The sequence below is a fragment of the Osmerus eperlanus genome, chromosome 1, assembly GCF_963692335.1.
Source record: "Osmerus eperlanus chromosome 1, fOsmEpe2.1, whole genome shotgun sequence".
Classification (NCBI taxonomy): Eukaryota; Metazoa; Chordata; class Actinopteri; order Osmeriformes; family Osmeridae; genus Osmerus; species Osmerus eperlanus.
The window spans coordinates 19,656,931-19,682,009 of record NC_085018.1 but is presented as its reverse complement, the minus strand read 5'-3'; the positions used below and the strand labels follow the sequence as shown (position 1 = coordinate 19,682,009).

At 45.9% G+C, this 25,079-nt stretch overlaps 3 protein-coding genes and 1 pseudogene across 9 annotated transcripts; 3 read left to right on the top strand and 1 right to left on the bottom strand.

The window, feature by feature from the left end:
- The window catches only part of LOC134018080 (calmodulin-binding transcription activator 1-like), a 37,053-nt pseudogene extending 32,607 nt beyond the window's left edge, over nt 1-4,446 (top strand).
- A 401-nt stretch (nt 4,447-4,847) lies between these two features.
- Nucleotides 4,848-10,419, top strand: vamp3 (vesicle-associated membrane protein 3 (cellubrevin)). Its single transcript, XM_062468594.1, has 5 exons — nt 4,848-5,077; nt 6,747-6,807; nt 8,261-8,419; nt 8,550-8,601; nt 8,719-10,419. Coding segments are annotated over exons 1-5 (294 nt in total). The 5' UTR covers nt 4,848-5,075; the 3' UTR covers nt 8,739-10,419.
- An 884-nt stretch (nt 10,420-11,303) lies between these two features.
- Nucleotides 11,304-23,848, top strand: per3 (period circadian clock 3). Of its 7 annotated transcripts, none has more exons than XM_062468590.1 (23): nt 11,304-11,529; nt 15,319-15,747; nt 15,937-16,023; nt 16,183-16,340; nt 16,533-16,651; nt 17,042-17,240; nt 17,331-17,382; nt 17,515-17,663; nt 17,780-17,858; nt 17,936-18,042; nt 18,159-18,315; nt 18,503-18,611; nt 18,729-18,860; nt 18,938-19,046; nt 19,257-19,365; nt 19,473-19,624; nt 19,723-19,887; nt 20,056-20,319; nt 20,564-21,552; nt 21,634-21,727; nt 21,914-22,100; nt 22,224-22,374; nt 22,462-23,848. In XM_062468590.1, exons 2-23 carry the CDS (start codon nt 15,482-15,484, stop codon nt 22,579-22,581), a joined length of 3,954 nt encoding a protein of 1,317 aa, XP_062324574.1. In that variant the 5' UTR covers nt 11,304-11,529; nt 15,319-15,481; the 3' UTR covers nt 22,582-23,848. The 7 variants fall into 7 exon arrangements, with proteins under 7 accessions (XP_062324574.1, XP_062324575.1, XP_062324573.1 ...); XM_062468591.1 differs by having other exon boundaries at nt 17,328-17,382; XM_062468589.1 differs by having other exon boundaries at nt 17,328-17,382; nt 20,056-20,361.
- A 57-nt stretch (nt 23,849-23,905) lies between these two features.
- Nucleotides 23,906-24,979, bottom strand: LOC134031730 (prepro-urotensin II-beta-like). Its single transcript, XM_062475467.1, has 4 exons — nt 24,664-24,979; nt 24,434-24,547; nt 24,270-24,310; nt 23,906-24,165 (listed from the first exon to the last, which is right to left on the bottom strand). The coding sequence occupies exons 1-4, from the start codon at nt 24,767-24,769 to the stop codon at nt 24,058-24,060; spliced, it is 369 nt and encodes a 122-aa protein (XP_062331451.1). The 5' UTR covers nt 24,770-24,979; the 3' UTR covers nt 23,906-24,057.
- Between the last annotated feature and the right edge of the window lie 100 nt (nt 24,980-25,079).

The window sequence follows — 25,079 nt, the reverse complement described above, 5'->3', positions numbered from 1 at the left end:
GCTCGATGATGCTGTTATTTCTGCATGAATTGCTCAGACAGGAGGGGCTCCTGTTGATGATGTACTTCCTCGGGGCATGTCTTGAATCACTTCCTCTGTGGGAGGGCATCTCTCTCATGCTTGGCCTGCCAGCAGCCTGCTCTTGTTTGGCTCAGTGGGTGGGGAGGGAGAGGAGGGCTAGAGCATTGGAGGGTTGTGTTACTGTAACACTAAGCATCTCCACTGAGGTGTCTGAACTGAATCCAGTGCCTCTGTGTATGTTCAGTATGCACATGTCTGCGGTAGTACTCCCCCACTCACAGAAACACACACAAACAAACACACAGATTATTAGTGTATTTGACCTATGTGGTATTTCTTCTGCAGGGCCAAAGAGCAGAGAAAGGCCAGGGATCCTGAGAGTCCACCGCCAAACCCAACATACAGCCCCCTCAGCCTCTAAGGAACCACTACACGCCTTCATCTCTCTCCCCTGCCCCTCCTCCCCTCCTTCACTCGACACTCCTCTCTTTGTCTACACATTTCCCCTCAACATCCACCAATCTCCTCTGCCATCTCAGCCCTTAACCTTCTGCTACATTCCTCCCCCCTCACCTCCCTATCTCGAAAAGAGAGGCCCATGCTCCCCAACCAGCCCACTGATGGGGGGAGGAGGGGGAGGAGGGGAGGGGGGGAGGAGGGGAAGCACACACCGTGGCAGCTCGACAGCTCAGACTGCAGGGGAGGAGCCGTGGGGAGACTTGGTTCCAGACACCGCATCACTTTACTTTGATCCTCCTTAAGATAACCGGGAGATTATGACATTACCCTCATGGCATCTTTGCACTCTTCATGGTTTGATTTTTCAAGAGCAAGTGGGCAAGCAAACTAAAAGATGATGGGGTTCAACCTTTTATGGAGAATGGATGTGGAGAAGAGGATGATTGGTTAAAAGATAGACATTTGCATCGACATGCAGAATCTATACAAGACTCACTGTCTTTTATATGTGTAAGAGGATTTATGTAAGAATAGGAAAACATAAACCAAATACAGTATCACTTCCATGTCGCATATGCATGCAATGTTTTGCTCCTCCTCTCGTCCATGGCTTTTATGGCAGTCTGCAAATCATTTTCTAACTGATAATGACATCACTACAATCCACTCTGGTCAGTCACCCAATCAAAATGGGAGGGACTACACTTGAATGTAAGAGGGAAATTAATTGGAATGGGTTGGGTTTGAAAAAACTGTCTTAATTTGTTACATGGACTTTCTATGAAGTCGTTTCTGGGCCAGCATTTTGCTAGCCTGCCGTGGTGTGTCCGTGTTTGTTAAATCCAATGCATGTGATTGAGCTGAGAGCTCCTGCATGCTTGCCAAACTGCTTTATTGTTGTTTATTTTGTATTAATATGTGTGGTTGTGTCTCAATTATGTCCTCATCAACCTAGCCCTACCTTGTATTTATAATGTAATGTTATGTGTAAGAAAAGTAACTTGTTTTTTTATGTTTTGTGATTTTTTTTTTAAATTATTTAAATATGTATTTATTTATTTGTTTGTTTATTTATTTATTAATTTATTTAAAAGTCAGCTCAAGGTTGTTTTAGCTTGAGTCTGTTTTTCCCCACTCTTGTGTGGTAATATGTGACATGTTATGTTCAAATGGTTAACTGTCTGGTAGTTTGTTTTTGCGTGAATCTCAAAGACCTATGGTTTTTGAGGAGAGTGTCACATACCATTGCCTTGACTTCTTATTGACTCTGAGAGGTCCCTATGCTTGCCCTGTACAGGACATGGGTACCACTTGCCCCTAGACAGGGCATTGGTCCCTATGTTAGCCCATATATAGGGCAGTCAAATCCATATTTTGGACTATTACATATTCCTGTATATAAAGAGACGAGGTAAGGGGATATGAAGATCCTTAATCTTTTTCATAAGAGGACTGTATTTAAATGATAAATTATTTTACTCCCATAATAATAACTTATGACAGAGACCCGGGTACACAGGACAGATGCATTGCTTGTAAATAATGTAGATATTGAAAACCGTCATGTGCATGAGAATTAAGACAAAGAAACAGCAAAAAGAACATACAAATGTTTAGTGGCTATGGACTGTGAAAGGCTTTCAACTACTTCACTTTAAGAGTGTCTCATATAAGTGTTACTGAAAAAGAAAATTTTGTTGAAGCATGCCATTGAAAAATCTAATGTTAGAAATATAAAGTGGGAAAGCAAATTTAACAATTATCTTTCAAAACATTTACACTTTGTGCTTTTGTTTCTGGGCTAGCAAAAATTAAATATTTTGCCAGTGGTGCCAATTTTATGAATGCTACTTTGCCTACAAGACGTTTAAAGGATGGAAGAATTCATTATAACTCAAAACAAAATGATATCCATAAAATCAACTTTAGCAGCAACATAATGGGGAAGGAATGAGATGTTCATATAGGCCTGAGCAGTAACTGACCAGATGGCATTGGTCCAAGTCAGGTTGACTAACTGGTATGAATGATGATGGTGGTGTGAATGCAGTGACAGATCAATGCAGAATGAGTGGACTACATTCAGGAGGGTTGTGCCTCAGCGACATTCAGATTACCACAGACGGCAACACATGCAGAGCATCATGTCTGACCTCCATCCAAAACGTTTGATTCTTCAAAGAATGTCTTCTTCATCATATCTTACCGTTCTCCCTTCTCCTCACGGTACTGCCATTTCACGATCTGTGCAAAATTCCGAATCTTTTTTTGTTTAGAAAGTGCCTGTTCACATTAAAAAAGTGCAAGTTTAGGAGCTATGTTTTCCCTTGTAAGGGTTAGCAGATTATTTAATTTCCTAAATTGTGTGTTAACAACTATGCTCAAGGCAAGTCTTTAATGTTGTATCTTGATCAACTTTCCAAACTCTAGTTTGTCAGTCAGTTATGTTTCTCTGGAAGATCAACTTTCTTTATCCCTGTTCAATTTAATTGATCCCAATATAAATGAGTGTGATCTTGCCATGTCTTCCCCTATGGCAAAGTGAAGGAGACACGTTTTCTTTCCACACAAGCATAGGTCTATTAGTGTAGGATTAGGCAGTGCATGTTCACACATGTACATTGGGTCAGTTATGCCAGAATGTTGAGCAACAAAATCCTGTCTTGCATAAAAAAATACAAATTTATGAATCTCAACTGCAGCATAAGATGTCCACTGTCACTAAGGCCTACTCACATTTAGCAATCCAGTGTTGATAAGGTGTGTATTTCTGCATGTACATGTGAGTCAGTCTCAGTAATGTTCTTCCAACATTTTACATTAAAGTGTATTCTACGTACCGTAACAAACACATTCTACACATAAGTACATCACCTCAGTCTTTCTGAATTGTACACACAAACACACACATATACACAAACACGTACAGTGTTGCTCTTCCTCTCTCTATTCTTATGTCTTAGGGACGAGTTAAAACTCTCTAGACTTTTACTCAGGGTTCTAGAATAGGGAGGGGGTGAGAGGAATGAGGGGAGGGCAGGTAGCGATCAACTACAGTTAGAAAAGTAAAGTGTATGTGTTTGTGTCTGTGTGTGTATGACTGATTACACAAGGGGTTCCCTGATGATGACCACTCAAGGAGGTTGCAGAGGGCTTGATATTGAGGGTCCCCTGAGCGACTTATCTAAAACATTATCTAGGAACACATTCATTTGAACGAGGTTCCACAAATCAGTAGGCAACCCTTGAATGCACTACATCACTTTATCCTGGTATAGTCTCTGCTCTTCCTCTTTCATCCCCACTTAAGTCACAGGGATACATAGGAGTGGAGGTATTTTAGTGGAGGAAATGTACACTGGATTTAACTTTCCAACTAACACACACACACACAGACTCCAATAACATACACAAAGCAATAAACATGTTCATTTTCTCAGAGATGATAGTGACTGTAGAAATCAGTTTGTAGAAAAGTCACAAATGACTTCAACATCCTCTTTGGGGAAAGCTGATAGATGTACTCAGAGATGACCTCAGAACCAAGAGTTGGAGGTCACAAGATGAATGATTAAAAACAAGGAGGCCTCCTTTTTAAAATGGCAATTGCCTGACATCACTTTGCATGTTACAGTAGTATTAGACCCATGTAATTAAATTATATGGCTGGACCTCTCCTCTCTTGCCCTATCATCTCCTGCTTCGTTTCCATCTCTACCTTAGTGTCGAACCAGTGTCAAACCTCTCTCTCTCTCCTTCATCCGCTTTTAGTAGGTTCATTTGTTTTACAATTGTGCATGCACAAGCATCACTAAATTGTTAAAGATATTTATAAATAAAAAATATTATGTTGCTGAGGCCATGCAAAGTGTTTTGAATTGCCCTATGTGTGGAAAATGTCTTCTGAATGCTTTACATAATTTCTGCTGTAAAATGAAATCAGAATAAAAAGAAAATTTGCACTTTACTGTCAAAGTCTGTGTTTTTCATTCTTACTTTGAGAAAAGGTAGCCTGTTGTCAATTTCACTTATTTGGCCATCAGGTCATATGTTCATCCCGTGGTTTCCATTCTGCCTTCTAAAATACATTCATATCATTCTGTTGATTGCCTTATACTCTTGTAATAATTCATGACTTAATTTTATTCAAGGAAGCATAGTAGATTGTTCTACCAAAACATTTTATTCAGCTAATCAGCTATAAAAAAACTTGTTGGCACGCCCCACGGTCAATTCACAGCTTTGTTTTTCATCAATACAATGTCTTATGTGACTCCATATAGGCTTAAAGATGAATCTGTGATGTGAACCACATCCAGTATTACACGTTAAAACAGCTTGAGTGTAATCTTATTGTGTAAAAATCTGTCTCTGTATATAATGTTATAGTTCATAGTAGATGTGTGTATGAAGAAAAGAAAAAACGAATGTGGCAGTGCAAAAGTGAACCTCACTTGAACTGCGAGAACTATTATCGAGCTAGCCAGTACTACTGGCAGTAGTACTATTAACACCATCATCACATTGTATCGCTGAGTGAAGAGTAGCCAGCACCTACCGATCCCAGAGTTTGGATATCCTTTTGATAGCTCATCATGTAAGTATTCATGAAACACACATCACCATCAAACCATCGTGAAATTATGTACATTTTTTACCAACTAATATTGACTATATTTAATAGCAGTTGTCTTTATTTTGTTGTCAAAGTCAACAACGCCCAAACTTATGCTAATGCTAAATTTGCTTCGCTTATCGTACAGCTAGCCATTGCATTCAACAAGTGCTAGAATAGCTAGCCAACGACGACGGGCTAGCTTGCGCTACTGGGCCCTTGCAATGTAGCTTACACTAGCCAAACTCAATGATCGAGTGATCTGATAAACCGTAGTATAATTATAGATAATGGTATATACATGACGTTAGTCATCAGTAGACTTAACTAGCTAGTTAGTTATTTTCCGAATAGTTTGTAGTTTGAGGCGCACTAATCATTACCGGACAGGTTTAAGCTTTCCGCCGTACTTAATTCGACATACTAGTAGGCTGCTAACTGTGCGGAGCTTCTTAACTTTTTGCCGACAGCTAGCCTAGCTAGCCAGTGCAAACTTTTAAAATGGGTTTTACTTCTGAGTAACTTATGACTGCAGCATACAGGGATTAACATATTTATGGAGAGTATATTAAACGTTTTGCTCATTTTCATTTGAAGATGTGTCACTTTACCATCTGATTTTATAGGCTAGTAGAATAGGCACTAGGCGGCTACAGAGCTAACTAGCTATGGCACCCATTTTTTAAGCCAGGTTTTGCCACTGTGTAGTTGTGGATGGTCGGAGAAGGTTTTATTGCTGTAAACATTGTATGTCTGATACTGTGACTGTTGATTCAGTGTTAGACGCTCAGTATGTCAGCTTTCCAGAGTATTTGGAAAGTGGGCAGGCCTTAGAACAAGAGCGGAACACTGGAAGAATAGTAGGAAGCCGTCTGTGCCCTTCCCAACAATATACATCATCAGCACCTATTCCTCAAGTGGCACGCACAGAATCAGAATCAGATACATGCACACTAACTTGTTGTTCTTTAGCAATGCTTCTCAACAATATACATTTGATTCTTTATGTATTTTCAATACCCACATAAACAAACATTGTCAAAAAAGTATAGTTGGAGGAACTACGTTAAATTGTAAGACGTTAAACGGTTTACTAAAACAGAATAAAGTGAGTCGGACAATGTAAAAGTAAATGTCTGTAATGTTATTACAGGGCCACAGCTTGACTAGTTTTGCAGTGTAAGTGCCAAAGAAATGCAGCCTAGAGCTGTGCCTCTTAGCAATAGAATGTCAAGAAGCTGCCAGCCAATCCTGCATCACACAGCACAGCGCACTCTCAATCTCCCTTTCTACTGCAGCCTGTGCTTCATACAAACTCTCACATGTACACACACCAGGCTGACCTAATTTCCCGATGTCAATAGGTTTTTGGGAAGAGGGTGTGGAATTCATGATTTAGTGGATGGAGGAAGTATACCAACACTAATTGTAATGTATTTGGTGTGAGTCAGTCACACCAAATATTCATAACAAACACTAATCATATACTCATTTAAATACTAGCCTACCTCTCACCTTGGTGCCTCAAAACAAATCAAAGATTTAGCCTTGCATTGTCTCCAGCAGGTGGCAGCAGTGAGCCAATGTTGTATGCAAGACCTCACTAGCTGGGTGTGTTAGAAAAAGTGAATATTTGTTTCTCCTTCCCCAGGTCTGCCCCAGCCCCAGAAGGTAACCGCCGCCTGCAACAGACTCAGGCCCAGGTGGACGAGGTATGCAACCAACCTTTTAGGGGAAAGTTCACTGTACATACACCCCCCCCCCAAGTATGTTTTTGTAGATTTATCAACCTAGGATAAACGTGTCTGCTAAATGACTATAGTTTTATACATTGCTTTCTTTGTCTGAAAGATATTTCTTCTTCTTTCTCTCTTTGTCCCCTTTCTGACCCTGTGTACAGTCCCCCCTGAGCTGTCCTTATTTAAGTCCAGGCAGATAGTGTGGAAGTGTTCTGAGTGTGTATCAGGACTACAGCCTTGAGAACACTTCTAAAGTCAGCATCTACATAGCCAATCATACTAGACAACACACATTGACCTCAACACTTTTGTGAATCTCTTCCTGTTGTCAGCCCCCTATTATGTTTGCAGATTTATATTATTCAGATGTGTTCCTTATCAGTTATGCAAACGAGTAGAAAATGACCATCTTCATAGATGTAATGTATTTTTGTCTCTGCAGTCCTCTGCCTTCACTGTCTCAGTAGAGTCATGCACACCATTCTGACACCCCTCTGTCCCCCCATCTGTCTTAAACACTTTCTGTGTGAAGCCATTGGCTTGCCTGCCTTCCTCCAGAATTGACTCATGTAATCGCTGGCAGGGTCTAGAAGGGCCACATTTTTATAATCGGTAAGATGTTTCCAGCTCTCTCAGGTGCAGTGGTTGTGATAGCTCTGAGCTAACCCTTTTTACATGCCTGTTTTATCTGGGGGTGAAAATAATTACCTTCTTTCAAAAGACAGAAGATCATCTAGGTAGGATGAGCAGAAATTACAGTCACCAACATCGCTGTTTTTCTGTTCTATTTCTCAATTTCTTTTTTAGTTTTCTTTCTCACTTTTGTGTGTATGGGGGAGCTTGTGTCACTGTAGGTTACTCCTTCCAATCAGAACCTTAACTTTTGTATGCCAGAAAGCATCTGATAGGCTAGCGGTCCTATTATATAATCATCGTCTCCATGGTTATGTAAGAGCTGCATGGACACACATGCCCTGCCTCCCCTCCCCCCAGCCTGTCTGAAGGGAGGGGCAGTGACAGGGTTTGTGGATCAGTGGAACATATGGGTTATGTTTACTGTCTGGAAAAAGCCTGGTGTTGTGTGTTGTAGTGTTTGTTGTCACTAGGTGTTTGTGCGGGACTGTTTTTATGTACACACAATGTTAATGTGAGCTTATCTATATATGATTGTCCATGCATGAAGTTTGTGTTCCTGTGCAGTGCTAGGTGTTGTGTACCTTCTCCATGGGCTTAGTTATGTAACACAGAGAATGTCATTTCAAATCTCAGCTGTGTAGCCCTCTCTCCACATGCCGGCGCTTCTCATTGAGAAAGAGTCAGACATGCGTATCGACTTCCCTTCAACTACAATGTTGTGGCGTGGACTCAGGTATGTCATAAATGTGAGTGTTTCTGATGGAAAGTGTGTGTCTGAATGTGTGTCCAGGTGGTGGATATCATGCGTGTGAACGTTGACAAGGTGCTGGAGCGTGACCAGAAGCTGTCGGAGCTGGATGACAGAGCAGACGCGCTGCAGGCCGGAGCCTCCCAGTTCGAGACCAGCGCTGCCAAGCTCAAGAGGAAGTACTGGTGGAAGAACTGCAAGGTGCGGTACACAGCTGCATGGATACAGAAACACTTACCCCCCCGTGCACATGGCGCCCCAGTATTCTGTATCTTAGAGTATCTTAGAGTAGAGTATTTTATGAATAATGTGGTGTCTGTGCTCTGTTCAGATGTGGGCCATCCTGATAGCTGTCATAGTCATCATCCTGATCATCATTATCGGTAAGTAGCAGCACTGACATTGGTGGTGGGTTGTGTAGGGTTTGGGGGAGCTGCAGTCTCTTCTACATTTGTTTTCTATAGATGTTTTTTGACTCTTCGGACTGTTCTCCCCACCAGTCTGGAGCACACAGTCGTAAAGAATCAGGATGAAGGGGAGGAGCTGCGAGAATGAAGGAGAGGAACAAGTGAAAAGCTGAATGTTTCAGAGGAGGGAGTCACATGGTTTAGCCTACTGAACTCCACAGCCTATTTTCTACTGCAAAGGTCCCTGTCCCTGGTCCAGAGAGCTGTGTGTGTGTCTGTGCCTGAGTGTGTGTGTGTGTGTGTGCTTTGGTTTCAAGGCCATCATCCACTCAGAATCCTGTCATCAGAGGATGATTGTTGTGAGTATTGTGTGAGAGCACAGTGGCTTTACTGGACCAGGTGTTGGTAAGAATACTGCTTCAAACTCTCCACATACAAAATATGATTTTCTTCTTTTTTATTATTAATTGCCAATATTTGATTGTGTAATAGCGTGAGGCAGAGAGAGACAAGTGCCTTTTGAGAGATGCTCTGTCTCTGTTTCTCTGTTCGTCTCTACTGTAATGCTAATCTAATGTGCCAAGGGGCCGCTCTACCTGCACGTGCACACAAATAAACTTGTTTTTCATAACAGATCAATACATGGTAGTCTGAACAGAAGCCAATTGTGCCTGACAAGTGTTCTTATTTCCAGAGTCAAACCTGAAACGGTTGAGATTCAATTGAAACGTTACTTGTCATCTTATTCCTCCCTACAGAAGAGTAGCCACGGTTGTAGTCACATTGGAAAAATTAGCTTACAAATTACACTAAGTGACCAAGTAAGTACACAAAGCCTTGATAGTCCTATATCCTACTGCCACTACATGGGGATGAAATGGCCATGTGTCTTGTTGCCTGAAGTTGTGATCAGGGTCAAAGCACAAAGTAATAGCTACAGTATGTGGTAGAAAAAAGGTGAATCTAACAGAACACAGCCATGGTTTACATACTGAACCTACTTACCAGCCAACCCTTGAGCAGTGCCTTGAAATACTCACAAACAAAAACACAAACCTTTCCAAGTTTGTGCCTGTCTGAGTGCTTATCCTTCACAGTACACCAATCTCCTCCAACTCACTCACGCATCAGCTACACCTCTACATCCAGTTCCTTATTTTATGAATTTGATTTAATAAAATGTATTTAGTATGTATACATTTGATGCTTATTTTGAGGTGTGTAGGAATCTTCAGTAATAGTAGAGTGCCTTTCTTGTCTTTTTTTTTTTGCTAACTGATGGATTTAACATTTGGCTGCTGCTGTGAAAAGCATCTTGGGAGATGTAGTTTGGATGGAAAATGTCACATTAGTGTGCCAATACCATAAGTCACATTTCCTCTATCTTCTCGCCCCAGTGCCTATGGCTTGTACAGATCTGGTATGAAAATACAATATATAAATATATTATGTTGCACAGCAGAAGGCGAGGTTGTTTATTGCTTTACACCAGTTCTACGTCCTGAAACTGAGATCAGTTTCAGGACGTAGTGTCTAGGACAACTTCAACAAATATTGTGGTTACTTAAGCTGATTATTTAAATGTAAGGTTTAGACTAGTATAAAACAGCCTTGTTCCATATAAAATACATTCTGTTTAAGAAAGTGTTTAATGTATACACCCAGATTGCAAAATATATTGCTTGTGTCTAGCTTTTCTGTGTGAACATTAATGAACCAAGTGCAATTCTACTCTGGCCTTGAATGCTTTGTGTATTTGCTTGAATAAAAACAAATGTAACATTGATCACCAAACCTGATCTCTGTGTATGTGTGATGGGCTGTCTGGTTTTAGGTATGCCTCTATAAGATTTGCACAGCTTAATTTATGCAGCTTATCTTTGTTTCTCCCTATAGAAAGAGGCAATGATGATCATGGCTCCATATCATTTGGCCCCTTCTCTGGTTCAGCATGTTCATTTGCAGGTTTTGCAACCTTTGCTGTTTTTCAGAGACAACTACCTTTACTCGCTGTCACTACAACCTCGTGCTATTTATGGCGGTGGTTAATACAGTAGAAAATAATGTTGGTTGGGAGAAGTGAGAACCAACGTTGACAGGTATGGGAATCTCCCGCCAAACTTTTGATAAAACTTGAGAGCCCTGCACTGTACATTTTTCATGGCGTTTACTTGAGTGGTCTTGAAAACATTTTACCTACTTTCATGGTGGAGACCGGCTTAGTGAACGGGCCTAGCGCATAAACTTAGCGACAGCAACAATCCTGCACTATTTTCTTAACTAAACCGACGTCATATGCATTTGAACCTGTTGAACCTCAAAGCAACCGTTCTTTATCCAATCCAGTTGGATAGTGTGCTCAACTAACACGCCAGTATATTTTTTGCAAGTTACAAATCTTTTTTGCAAGTACACACATCTTTTTTGCAAGTTACAAATCTTTTTTACAGAGCTTCCTCTCCTCGCACTAATTTCACGCCAGAAGCCAGCGGTCCCGTTGACCACAGACAAATCGGCAGCTTGTTTCCCCCTTGTTGTGTAACGTTGGACTCCACGTGAGGATCTAGCCAGTAGCTGATAGACAAAGCCAAGACACGCCCAATACCCTGCATCTGTCCAATCATACATGATGTAGAATAAAAAACTTCAGTCAAATCGGTGACCAGTGGGCGTGTCTTATGAGCTACGGATTCACGTTGCAGAAATATGTCAACCACTTGGTCATGTTAAGAACTATTGTCTAACTAGGCCATTGCAAAATCTAAATATCACTTGAAAAGGTTTTCACAATCGCACTATATGGCTGAATAGGCAGTATTCTTTGTGAAGTTACCATGGGGAAAACGGACAAAATGTTTCGTTAAGAAGACGGAGGACTTAAAGTGGACGGTCGCGCTGATTACGGTCAGTTGTTTTCCCGGGTACTACTGTAGTTGTACACAATACACACACCCGTAGTAGGAAGACAGCATTTTACACAACTAGCTATAACTAGTAGGTAGCTAGTTTGTTCTATTAGAGCTACATACTTGCCAAGGGTGGAAAGTAGCCTACATGTATAGCTATTTTACCAAGCAAAGGAGTGATTAGCGTGCAAGTTGTTGAAAGCCCCCGCTACTAGGTGACCCTATTCTGGTCTTACTGGAACAGCAGACACTCGAAAAATATCACTGCAGCCAGCGCTCTGAGAGAGGGGTCTGAAACAATGCCAATAGTCAATGATTTATCAGTTGCTTTTAAGTAGGCTATGTGAACAACTCAGGCCGTCTTTAAAAGCAATAACATAACGCCATTGATTTTATTTCCATACATCATGCCACGGTAAATATTCCGTGCTAAACTGAAATTGCAACTTTCCACCCCGAAGTTGTCAAAGACTTCTCGATAGCCTGTACATAAGTTTGGCGATAGCTAGATGGCTGCCTCCAAACTAGCAGCTATAATGTGCTAATCCGTATCTGTTTCTCCCCACAATACCCCTTTCTCTGAAACTACATATACAGTACATAACATAACCCCTAGCTAACATCTTACAACGTAATGATGGCCCTGCCGAAGGTGGTGCAGATCTGTCATGTCTATCTGGTGTGTGTGTGTGACAAAATTATGTTGGCAGTACCTGATGGGGCATTGGGTGCATGAAGTGTCTTATAAAGTGAGTGGCTGGTATCAGATGAGGTTGGTTTATATACTTTTAAAATAAGATGATGAGGGAGTCAGGTGGCTGAGCGGTTAGGGAATCGGGCTAGTAATCTGAAGGTTGCCAGTTCGATTCCAGGCAGTGAAAAATGACGTTGTATCCTTGGGCAAGGCACTTCACTTGCCTCGGGGGGAATGTCCCTGTACTTACTGTAAGTCGCTCTGGATAAGAGCGTCTGTTAAATGACTAAATGTAAATGATGTCACCTACTGTACTGTGCAAAAGTCTTAAGCATAATTAAAGACAAACACGCTTTAAGAAATAATGAAATTAGTAATCAAAACAAAAACTTTGCAAAATTCCACTTTCAGCTGCACAAATACAGAAGACAAACCCTAAAAAAAGAACCCTAACACATAAGACAATATTCATGTAAAAAAATCTTCGGTGCCTTAAACTTCTGCACATTAGGCCTACTGTCACAACAGCTGTGCAGACCCAGGAGAAACGTAAACATAAATAAAGCTGTCAACAATAATGTTGACAATAACAAACATATTTTTGGTATGTTTGACCAGAGTAGTGAACCACCTTTACATCCAGCCATTATCATTAGCCATCTATAAGAAAATAAGTTGGCTAACAGTTACAGTGCTAGATCATACACATATCAACACAACATATTCAGCTAAATTGACCAGGTTATATCAATGCCATCAACATAACTTGCTACTCTGCGTTAGAATCCTCATGACTCTGTCCCTGTTGTGACTGTTAACTGAAAAGTCAGAGTGGCTGTGCCATTTTTACACAGGTACTCCCTTCAGCAGAGTAGCATAGGCCAGAGTTGGACATTTCCGCTTCACATCAGTAGAGTGACTGATGGGTCTTCTGAGTTTGATTCAGGGGCTGGCTGTCTGTTTACTTGACCTATACGTTTCAGTTACTGTTGACTAAACATTCTTTGTTAACACTCAAAAGCTATTTGAATGTATGCAATTAAATCATTAAAAAGGATTTCCATGTGAATAAATGGCTTTCTTTCAGAATTAAGCACTTTTGTTGTACTAACATAATTAGCATGGGTTGGATCAACTCTATTAAATTAAGTTCAATGCAAATTAAGTTAATTAGTTGGACTAATCCTATTGAATTGAGTTGGACTAAAACATAGTAAATTCGTTAGGCCAACCCTATTAAATTAAATAGTACCCAACCATTGTAAATAAGTTGAATCAACTTAAATAAATTAAATTGACCCAAGCCAAGTACATTACGTTGGAATAACATAATTGCGTAATGCGTGAATAAAGCAATTTAATCATGTGGAAATCCTTTCTATGATTTATTTTATGTTCGTTCAACAAGTTATTTTTGTGTGCAGGTGCAGGTGTTTTGAACCTGAAAAGAAGCAGTTCTTACAACAAGTCAGTCTGCTGTCTGACTAAACCTCAGATACTGTCGGCATCTGAGGTTTAGTAATACCCTGTTATAGTAATTACCCTAATACCCTGTTGGTATGCTACATTACGGAAGAGACACAGGATGAGGATGTAGCCTAACCTGTGTGAGTGCATAGTACCAGCAACACATGGATTGGTATGACTCACTAAGAGCTGAGGAGTGCTGTGTTTAGACTCTCTTAATAGAGAAAGCCTGTTATGTAATCCTGCAGTGACGACTGGCTATACTGAGAGGATGATACTGGAAGATGTGTGTGGTGTAGATTGTGTGTTTGTGTATTACAGTGTGTGTATTGTGATGTGTTGGCCACAGGCAGTGTATGTGTCACTGACCATATGAGGACAGCAGAAGGCTGGTTTTGGTCTCCAGGCATTTCAAGAGCAACTGTTTGTTTTGTATTTATTTACTCAACCATTACTCAATATAAGTCAATATATTCGCTCACAACTAACTTTTTCCTCACTGTCCCAGTACCTTCCCGAAGTGCAAAATTAACCATCCCAAACTAAACTTGACCTGTCCAAAAATGTAAATTCTTGTGTTTTTGACATTTTGACATGGGTCTAGGTTATTTGCAACACTATTTAAGTAATCCATACAGTTGTGGGGCTCAAATCAATGTCGGAATTTCAATGTGTGTTTCAAATTTCTTGCTTGTTTCATGGTGGGGTTAACACAATTATTGGTGTGGCTGTAGTAAAAAAAATTCTAAAGCTTTTTAAAACGTTTAGAAAAATATGTTTCTAAAGCTTTTTAAAACGTTTAGAAAAAGATGTTTCTAAAGGTTTAAAAACAGCCACTGTCTGACAAAGCATGACCGGGCACCGCGGAGCAGCAGAACACATGCCTGCGCTTGCTCTGGTAAAAGGCTGGATAGCACACAGGTTCCTGTCTTGTATGATGATACACTCATGACATACAGAGTGAGCAACGCAGGAAGTATGACTGATGGCAAGGTGACAGCATTATGTGTTTTTGTCAGCTGTTAGTGCTGTCTAGAGGGATCTTGATGTCTGTAGTTTAAGTGATGTTAAAACCCAACAGCGCTTGTGTACTAGACAGGTCTTTCTTTGGTATGAACAGAGAGATGACAGTAATGACCAGTGTCCTAGATTTATTATTTAATACTTTTGTAATCTGGCAAACAGGTTGGGTCTCAGAGCGTATCCTGCCGCACAGAAGAGTGCCATTTTGCAGTGATCCATGGCTCCATTGCTTAGTGCTCATGCATCGCTTGCAGCTCATGTTTATATTTATGTCTCATCTAAACAACTTCACACGCGACACTGCACATCCTTGAGTCCTGAGCAACACACCTGCTAACTTCATACAGTGCCCGGATCTCAACATCACTGAGACACAGACACACACGTCCTACATTTCTTCTTAGATTATATTGGCAAACCTACTTACTAACACAAACCTACTTACTAACACAAACCTGGCTCTTGGTCTGAAAGTGGTGTGGTATGAAACTGCCACCAAATCTAACTGCAAACCCAAGTAGAACAAATACTGAATCTCTTCTACCTCTCCCTCTCTCTGTCTGTCCCTCCACACCCCAATCCTGCTCTCTCTACCGTCTACAGAGGTCTGAAAGGCAGGTTCCAATGACCAACGCGACAAGCTGATTTGAGGAACATTTAAATGCTGTCATCCACCCATGGGCCTCTGCCCTGCCTCTACTTATGAATAATCTTATTGGCTGCTCCAGCAGGCCAAAATTCCATTGATAGGTTACCTGAGTAGGAGATGCCAGTAGAAGGCGACAGCGCCCAGGAGGGAGAGGGGCCTTCGTTACCACCGGTGACAGGAGAGGGGAGGGAGGATGTGTCGTCAGGGCAACAGAGTGGTGATGGGAGAGAGGGAACGGGGTGCTCCGGGAGAGAAGCCAGCGGAGGAGAACCGTCTAGTGGGGAGACGGGACACGAAGACGAGGATACGACCAGCGCATCACATGACCTGTCCTCTGCAAATCACAGTCCTCGCAGCACCATTGGCTCCACCTCCACCAAAAGGTACTGGGTCATGACCTCCAGTTTCCTTAGCAGGAGGTCTGGATAGCACTGCAAGGCCCCCAGGCAGGGCCAGGCTGCCTGCCTCTCCCTGCTCTGTGGAACCATGTCTCTGGGTCATACAGCTGGGTTGGGCCACTGAGCAGTCATGAGTCCTTTCACTAACTGGATCTCTCCACCCCTCCCCTCCAGTTCAAAGCTGCGTGCAGCCTTGTCCTCCTGCAGTCTCCGCAGCTCTCAGTCCGGCCAGGTTGAACATCACACTGAGGGCAGCGGCAGGTGTGTGTATAGGTATATCTTAAGGTGCAGGATAGTGTGACTGTATCTAACACAGTGAGTGAGTGAGTGCATGTGTGTGTGTGTGTGTGTGTGTGTATAGGCATATCTTAAGGCGCAGGATAGTGAGCCTGTATCTAACCCAGTGTGTGTGTGACACAGTGAGCAGCCGGAGCGAGGTCGAGGCCAGGCCCACAGAGAGATGATGACCACGGTGGCTGAGATGAAGAAGAGGCTCCCCTCGGACAAACGCAGCCGCAGCAAAGCCAGCACCGTGGAGGCCCTGCACTACGCACTGGACTGTGTCAAACAAGTCCAAGGTAGCACACAAACTCAGCACAACTGCAATATTACATTCTGTCGGAGGTTGTCATAACGACAGTGCCTCCCACCACAGTCTCGTTTGGCCGAACATCAGATCAGGGTTTGTTCTGTTGGATGTCAGTGTCGGGCCATGAGCTTTCTGTGGTATTCTGTCAACGTGTTGTCTGTATCTCTGGCTCCCCCTGCAGCCACCAGTGAGTACTACAAGCTGCTGATGAGCACAGGGCAGGACGAGAGAGCAGACGCCACAGTGTGCTCCCTGGACGAGCTGGACAGAGTCACGTCTGAACACACCCTGAAAAACACGGTAGTAGAAATAACAGCAGATAGACTTCACACAAGACCGAGCCTCCTTCAGCCCTAATGTGACACAGATGGAGGTCTGGTGGGAGGTTTTTATACGGCTCCTTTTCACAGCAGTTTCTCATTTGGGGCAAGACCCCTTCTTGCTGTGAACTGTCTGAAATCAGTTGATGGAGATGCAAAGCCTTGGTCAGGGCAAACACACTTGCTCATGTGTGTGTGTGTGCGCGCGTGCACCTGTATGTTTGTATTGTTTGCTGCTTGTGAGATTGTATTTCTGGCCGTGTGTGTGTGTTTTTTACGGGTGCGTGTGTCTGTGACTTGGCTTGCTTGTGTGCGCGTGTGTCTCTACATGTGCACGTGTGTGTGTGTCTTTCTATGTGTGTGTGTGTAGGACTCGTTGGTGGTGGGCTTTTCCCTGGCCAGCGGCCGCGTGCTCTACGCCTCGGAGCAGGCTCCCAGCATCCTCTGCTGCAGGAGGAAGTTCCTGGAGTCGGCCAAGTTTGTGGAGCTGCTCTTCCATCAGGACGTCAACGTGTTCTACTCCCACACCGCCCAGCCCCACCTCCCACCCTGGAGCAACTCCCACACCGGTGTGTGTGTGTGTGTGTGCGCGTGTGCACATGCGCGTGTGTGTTTGTTGGGTTAAAATCTCTAACCTCTGTTCTCTCCTTCTTCAGCAGCTGCTGCTCTGTTTGAATGTGCCCAGGTCAAGTCCTTCTTCTGCAGGATCAGGTGTGTGTGTGTGTGTGTGTGTGTGGACACCCTAGCTCTCTGCGTTGTCCTTTTCTGTGTTTGTCTACAGGGATTCTAAACCCTAACCCGCTCTGTGTGTGTGTGTTTGTGTGTGTGTTTGTGTGTGTGTAGGGGTGGTAAAGACCGTGAGGGGGAGATCCGCTACAACCCCTTCAGGATCACTCCCTACCTGCTGAAGGTGCAGGGGGCAGGGGGGAGGGGAGAGGAGGAGGAGCCCAGCTGTCTGGTGCTCGCTGAGCGCATCATCTCAGGATATGAGGGTGAGCCCACGAACACAGTCTGGCCGTAACTACAGCTTCCGTAACACACACACATACACACACTGGCTCAACACAAACACTGGCTCTGACACCACACTGGCTGGTTCCTTCTGCAGCTCCTCGTATCCCCACGGACAAGCGCATCTTCACCACCACTCACTCTCCTGAGTGTGTGTTCTTAGAGGTGGACGACAGGTTAGCACACACACACACTTACCTAACACACACACACCGTACGCTTACAATTTCTAATGACACACACGTGTGTGCAGGGCTGTGCCGTTGCTTGGATACCTGCCTCAGGATCTGATTGGCACGTCCTTGCTCACCTGTGTTCACCCAGAGGACCGCCCCCTGCTGCTCTCCATGCACCGCAAAGGTCAGACGTCCAATCAGAGCAGCCCAACACCGCAGCACCCAGACATTAGGATAGTCAGTCTGATATCTGCCTGTCCTCTATACCATTCTATGATCTCTGTCTGTCTGTCTGTCTAGTGTTGAAGTATGCAGGCCAGCCCCCGTTTGAACACTCCCCGGTGCGCCTGCGCTGTCACCATGGAGACTACGTCACCGTGGATACCAGCTGGTCCAGCTTCATTAACCCCTGGAGCCGCAAGGTGGCCTTCATCATCGGACGGCACAAAGTCAGAACGTACGTGACACACACACACGCTCACAGATGCACACACTCACATAGACGGGAGGATACTTTGGATCATTTGTTTCATATTATTGAATAAAATCGATTTGTTATGCTCACTCCTCTGTGTGTGTGTGTCTGTGTACCTGTGTGTGTGTGTGTGTGTATTGTGTGTGTACCTGTGTGTATTGTGTCATAGGAGTCCCCTGAATGAAGACGTGTTTGCTGCACGGAGTAACGATGACCAGCCAGTTACCTTTGAGGAAATCAAAGACCTGCAGGCCAAAATCTACAAACTCTTCTTGCAGGTAACATAAGAAACACACATACACACACCTGAAGTCAGCTTGAGATGAATTCCTCCGATATGTTGTGTAATGAGTGGATGTGAGGGTATACTGTATGTGTGTGTGTGTCTTCTGCAGCCGGTCCATAATAACGGTTCCAGTGGTTACGGCAGTCTGGACAGCCGTGCCTCTCATGAGCACTACATCAGCGTGGCTTCTTCTTCTAGTGACAGCAACGCTAACCTGTGGGAGGACTCGCACCGTGAACCAGTAAGACTGCACAGCACCTCCTGCTTCAAAACATATCCTACTGTACTGTAAGGTATGCCTAACGTGTGTGTGTATAGGCGACTCTGCGGCAGATCTGTGCTGATGTAAACAGAGTGAAGAGCTGGGGCCAGCAGGCATATCTGGACTCCAGGAACAAGCTCACCTCTCTGGGCAAACCTGCCACGGGTACCTCCACCCCCCCAACACACACACTACCTAGTTTATACTAGTACTGAGCTACTTTTGCTCACCTCAATAGTTCAGATACAATCAAACGTTAACCTCATATGACAGATATAGTGTCATATCAACATATAACATACATATAATGTCAACAACACAATTGGCAGCAGATGCAGGTTAACCTGCTCCTCCATATCAACTCTCTGCCCCCAGCCCGCCTCCCCCATGTCACGTCCAGCGAGGTGAGAGGTCATGAGGAGAGCAGGAAGCGGACACACACTCCCTCCTACCAGCAGATCAACTGTGTGGACAGCATCATAAGGTGGCTGGACGCTGGCTTTGCCATCTTCAACACTGCTCTACGTGTTCCTGGACGTCCAGCGCCTGACGTGGTTAGTCATGGCTCGTGTGTGTGTGTGTGTGTTACAGGTATCTGGAGAGCTACACAGCTCCAGCATTCAAGCGTAAGAGTGAGTCTCGCTCCCTCTGCACTTCTTCATCCTCCTCCTCTCCCTCAGACGACGACAAGCCAGCTGCAGCCACAGACACACACACAGACACAGCCCAGGCCAGCTCAGACGGTGAGACACACACACACACAGAAATATACAGCTGACTATAAAACGTTATTAACCCTCTCGGTTGTCCTTTGTGTGTGTGTGTGTGTGTGTGCGTGTAGTGGTGGTGCTGGACAGCGAGGTGTCTGTGGGCTCCACAGTAGCAGTAGTGGTGGGTGCTCCCCTGACTGACATCACTCTGTCTACTAAAGCCATGAGTGTGGTGTCTGCCACCAGCCAGTGTTCCTACAGCAGCACCATAGTGCACGTGCCCCGGCCTGAGTCAGGTACACACACACACACACACACACACACACACACACACACACACACACACATGCATACACACTGACACACACATCTATACACACACCATACAAATTGGAAACGGTATGAAAATGTGTCTTTTCGATACATACTCTCTCTTAACTTGGGTCACTTAAACACGCCCCCAGAGGTGACAGCTCTGGAGGACGCACCAATGGGGAGCGAGCCGGCCGACCCTGCACCAACCCCCGCTCGCCCCGCTCCTAGCCCCGCCCCCAGCTTGGCCACGGAGGAGCTGCGATTGGTGGGTCTGACAAAGGAGGTGCTATCGGCTCACACCCAGAAGGAGGAGCAGGCGTACGTGGATCGCCTCCGCCATCGCATCCTCCAGAGCCCCTACAGCTCCTACCTGCAGCAGGACAACAGCTCCATGGCCCCCTCCCACCACCCAGGTACCCCAGCCCTGGCTCCACCAGCCCCCTCCCACCACCCAGGTACCCCAGCCCTGGCTCCACCAGGCCGCCTCACCACCGCCTGTTGGGACACGATATTCAATAATATACACACAAGATGATTGTCTTTTACTTCATGGAATAGCTCAAATCCTATTCTATTTCATGATATCTGTAAAAGGATATGTTCTGCATGTAACCCAGCCCCTCTGTCTGCTCCCCTGTGTAACACCCCCTCGCCCAGGCCACCATGTGATGAGGCCAGTGAGCGCGCGCCGTGGCGGTTTGAACCGCTCTCGGACGGGGAAGCCCAGACACAAGAGGTCCAAACCCCAGAGCTCCTCTGACAGCTACGCCTCCCCCCCCGGACCTCCTCGCCGCCCCCCTCTGGCCCCCAACTCCTCCTGGCCCTCCTCTGAATCCTCCCATCCCCAGTTGGGGGTGCCCTACCCGCCCATGCCCACCACCCAGGCCCCATACCTCCCCGTGATGGGGGCACGGCCGGGAGAGCCCTGGCAGCAGGCAGGAGGGGGGGGCATGGTACTGCAGCTAGACCCCAGTCAGCACAGCTACCAGCACAACGTCCACATCATGCCACCCGTCCAGAACCTGCACGCTCAGGATGACAACATGAACCTGCAGGCTGTCCAGATGCAGTCCATCCCGTCCAACACTCTGAACTTTCAGTCCATCCCGCTCCAGAACCTCCACAACATGCCCAACTTCCCCAGCCTGCAGCCCATGGCCCCTCCCCATGGCCTCAACCCCTACATGACCCCAATGGTGGCTGTCATCCTGCCCACCTACCCCTCCCTCCCTCCCGGCTACCCCCCGCTCTACCCCCCCCCTGCGCCTCCTCTGCTGCCCCAGGCTCCCTTCACCATGCCAGGCTTTGCCCCTGCCTCAGCTCCCTTCTCTCAGCCCCAGTTCCAAGCCCAGCCTGCTCCCCAGCCCCGGCCCCTCCCAGGCCCTCTGATGTGCTCCCCCAGGCCCAGCTCTCCAGTGGAGGAGGAAGAGGAGGCGGCTGCCGGGTCGTCTGACTGGGCCCCCATGGTCTCCGGCTCCCGCTCCAGCTCTCCCCTGCAGCTCAACCTGCTGCAGGAGGAGCTGCCCAAGCCCAGCGAGGGAGCGAGCAGCACGGGCCACAGCCACGCCCACAGCCACGCCCACAGCCACGCCCACAGCCACGCCCACAGCCGCGCTGACAGCATGCACGAGCAGCACGCCAAGGGGGTGAGCCTCTCCCACACACACACACACTCGAAATGTTCCGACTCAGAACTGCTATGATATGTGACAAGTCTTCTCCATCAGCATCACAAAACAGAGGGAAACCCTCCTAACGCCTCAGGCTCCAACGCGTCAGAGTCCGGCAGGTCTCTGGGCTCTGGGTCCGGCTCCAACACAGGTAGGAAGGGGGCAGGCCGAGGACTGTCGCATACACGCTTGTGGGACTGTACACTGAAACACATCGTACAAACACTTTAACTTTTACGAAATCTCCCATAGTTGATCATGTTTGACCTCCTGTACTGCTAACACACACACACACACACACACACTCATCCATACCGCATGCTCCTATCACTGTCAGGAAGCAGCAACAGCAGTAAGCACTTCGCCAGCAACGGTTCGTCGGACACCTCGAGCAAAGCCCGCAAGAGCCAGGAGCCGGCGGCTGAACACAAACACCCGTTGGAAGCGCGGGTGGAGAACCCCCTGTGGAGCATGATCCGGCACACGCCAGAAGCCGTCATGATGACCTACCAGATCCACCCCAGGTACCCCAGCCCCACCCCCCACCACCACCAGGCTCTAGGGCCCCACACTAGAACCAGCCTTGCTGAACTGACTGGAGGAGAGAAGAGTTGTGTTGTGCTGAGACATGACCCCTCCCCCTGTAGGGCCCAGGAGGACGTGCTGGCGGAGGACAGGGAGAGGCTGCGTCACATGCAGCCTCTGCAGCCCTGCTTCAGTCAGGAGCAGAGGCAGGAGCTGGCTGAGGTCCACCCCTGGACACAGATGCACTCTATCCCCCAGGAGATAGACTCACAGGTGGGGAGCACACCTGGACACACACACACACACACACTATGTTAGCGTCTGCATTTGTAGCCACCTCTCTGGTTCTTTCTCCTATAGGGCTGTGTGAGTTGTACCTCAGGGGCGGGGATTCTCACTTTCGCCCGCCCACCTGCTCCAGATAGCTCCTCCCCTTCGCAGTGCCCTCTGTCAGACTCCCGTCTAACACTTGACACCTGATGTGTGACCATTCCAGGAAACTCACAATCCTTACAGCCAATCAGCCTCACCAGAACCCCTCTAGTCCCTCCCACCAACAATCTCTCCTGACCAATCAAAGGGGTCAGAGGGGCTCTAGATGGGCTGTATCTCAGATCTCTATGAGGATCCAACAAACACTTTATCTGAGCGGCTGGACCGGACAGATAGCTGTGAAGGAGACATCCAAAGGCAGAACTCTACTGGAGCGCAGAGCTGAGATTGGCAGGTTCCTCTGTCACTCTGCCTCATTTCACTGGATCACTGGATCCTCACAGGATCTCATGATCCCGCCCCCCGGTGGTCTGTGTGTTTATAGAGCCTGCAGCAGTTCCCTGGTTGAGCGTGACTCTGTTCCACAGGCTCCGTTAACTCTGGATGGTGCACACTACACATGGTGCTGGACACTAGTCATGTTGTAGGCCCACACATGCACGTCTGACAGTCTTCTGTACGTGTGTGTGTGTGTGTGTGTGAGTGTGTGTGTGTGCGAGGGAGGTTAAGGACACATTGCTGCTTCTCTCACTTCTAAATGATATCTATCTTTGATGGTTTTGATGGTTCTGCAGTTCCAAAGGTTGGTCTCTTGCTCTACATAATCTCTCTCTACTGGACTTGGACATGGGAACCACTAGTTTTCAGCTCACTGAATCGTACCATAGCCTCCCCTGGTCCTACAGCTCATACTGCTCATACTGCTCATAGTGCTGTGTACCTGCTTGTGTACCTGCTTGTGTACCTGCTTGTTTACCTGCTAGTGAATGTATGTGTGATTGCGTATGTGCCTGTGTGCTTACACCCTTGTCCACTTTCTCAACACTTTTTTGTTGTCAAATATTGTTCTATCTTTCTGGAGGGTGGTTTTGTCTCTCGGTTGAGGGGGGGGGGGGGGTGCGTGTGTGTGCGCGAGGCTGGTCGATAGTGCCGCTATGAGGACTGTTTTCATTGATGCCGTTTTCAGGAACCACTCGGTTTTGTACAATTTCTTGATAGAAATGAAAGTATATTTCAGTACAATGTATTGTCCAACTATACAAAACAATCTCCTTACATGTATGAAAAAGCCATTTGTCATGAATTCAGGGACTTAATGTGACATAAAATAATAAAACTGAATAAAAACAATATTCCTAAAGAAGACATGACTGATGAAGGTTGTTGTGGAGGAGTGGGTTAGGGCCTGGATGAAATGAGCCCTCTTGCCATTTGGAGGTTTCACTCGATGCATAGAAACACAATAAACCACACGCGTCAGACGAAAGCACAAACCAGAGGAGTATTGTCCATTTCAAAACATTCGACTTTATTAATGTACATGTGCATCAATCAATCATTCTTAATACGTTCATTCCAGCCTGATTATGTCGCTGAGCATACACTGGACACCTGCCCTGGGCCTGGGCCCACAGAAACACACGGAAAAGAAAACAGGAGGTTGTGAGCGAGAGGACAGGTGTGTCAGACACAGTACTTCCAAAAGCACTCAGTAGTGGTTCTCTTCCTGTAGTCGGTCCGGCCTCCCAGGAAGCGAGCCAGCGGGGTGCGGAGCGGCGTGTCCAGCAGGGCCTGCCAGGAATGACATCATTAGACCCCTCAGCTGAATGCTGCATTCAATTTGGCTAAAGCAAATGAATAAAGCAGATTTTGCCTTCATTAGTGTCTGTGCCCACCTCTCTCGCTGCCTGGTTTTGGTCGAGCACCGATCTCAGCCCTGTGACATGAAAAGGACAGTTGTAGCTCTGCACACACTCACACAGAACAGTAAGCTCTATGTATTGTGCATAACCCTCTACACAATGAAGAGGAGGGGTAAGGTAAAGACAGTTGGACTTACCATTTCTCTCTGTCAAGGAGGGGAACCCAAAGCCTGCAGCATTGTGGGAGGTGTAGGCTTGATCCGAGAGGGCCAGCTCCCCCGGACTCACCACCTGCTCTTCCCCGACTGAAGCTATGGATGCACAACATCACAGCACATAATCCTAAACAGCAATTAACAGTATGTGTGTGTGTTGGTTTGTGTCCCTGCAGTGAGTAAGTTAGTGTGCGTGCGCAGCTCTCACTTACCTTGTCCGTTGTAAGACGTCTCACTGGAGCGAGAGACGGGGTGTGAGAAGAGAGGTCCGGCCGCCACCAGCATCACCATGCAGGAGAGGACACGCTTACACCACATGTCTGTCTGTCTGTCTGTCTGTCTGTCTGGTTGTCTTTCTGCTTATCTGGCGTTCTCAGTCAGTTGTGCCCCTCACTGGCATCACATCCAGCCTTTTATACCTGGCCATCCCCTGGCCATCCCTTCTTCACTTTCTCTCGCTCTCTCCTTTCTCACTTTATCAGGTTGTAAATCTGAGCCCAGACTCTTCCTAAAGCTGACAATGAGCCTTCATAAACCACTCTCTGCATCCCTCTTTCATATCTCCCTTCCTCACCCATCTCTTTCTTTCACAACTCTCTCACTCCCTCCTCCTCTCTCTCCCTCCTTC

Bases quoted from the DNA above. Each gene is read 5' to 3' on its own strand.
- vamp3 (XM_062468594.1), top strand. The intron at 6,808-8,260 runs GTATGCAACCAA...ATGTGTGTCCAG, and splicing joins CTCAGGCCCAGGTGGACGAG to GTGGTGGATATCATGCGTGT. The intron at 8,420-8,549 runs GTGCGGTACACA...TGCTCTGTTCAG, and splicing joins ACTGGTGGAAGAACTGCAAG to ATGTGGGCCATCCTGATAGC.
- LOC134031730 (XM_062475467.1), bottom strand. From the start codon at position 24,769: ATGTGGTGTAAGCGTGTCCTCTCCTGCATGGTGATGCTGGTGGCGGCC. The intron at 24,548-24,663 runs GTAAGTGAGAGC...GTGCATCCATAG, and splicing joins GACGTCTTACAACGGACAAG to CTTCAGTCGGGGAAGAGCAG. The intron at 24,311-24,433 runs GTAAGTCCAACT...TTCATGTCACAG, and splicing joins CTCCTTGACAGAGAGAAATG to GGCTGAGATCGGTGCTCGAC.
- per3 (XM_062468571.1), top strand. From the start codon at position 15,482: ATGCCAGTAGAAGGCGACAGCGCCCAGGAGGGAGAGGGGCCTTCGTTA. The intron at 17,383-17,514 runs GTGTGTGTGTGT...GTGTGTGTGTAG, and splicing joins TCCTTCTTCTGCAGGATCAG to GGGTGGTAAAGACCGTGAGG. The intron at 19,366-19,472 runs GTGGCTGGACGC...TGTGTGTTACAG, and splicing joins TGTGTGGACAGCATCATAAG to GTATCTGGAGAGCTACACAG.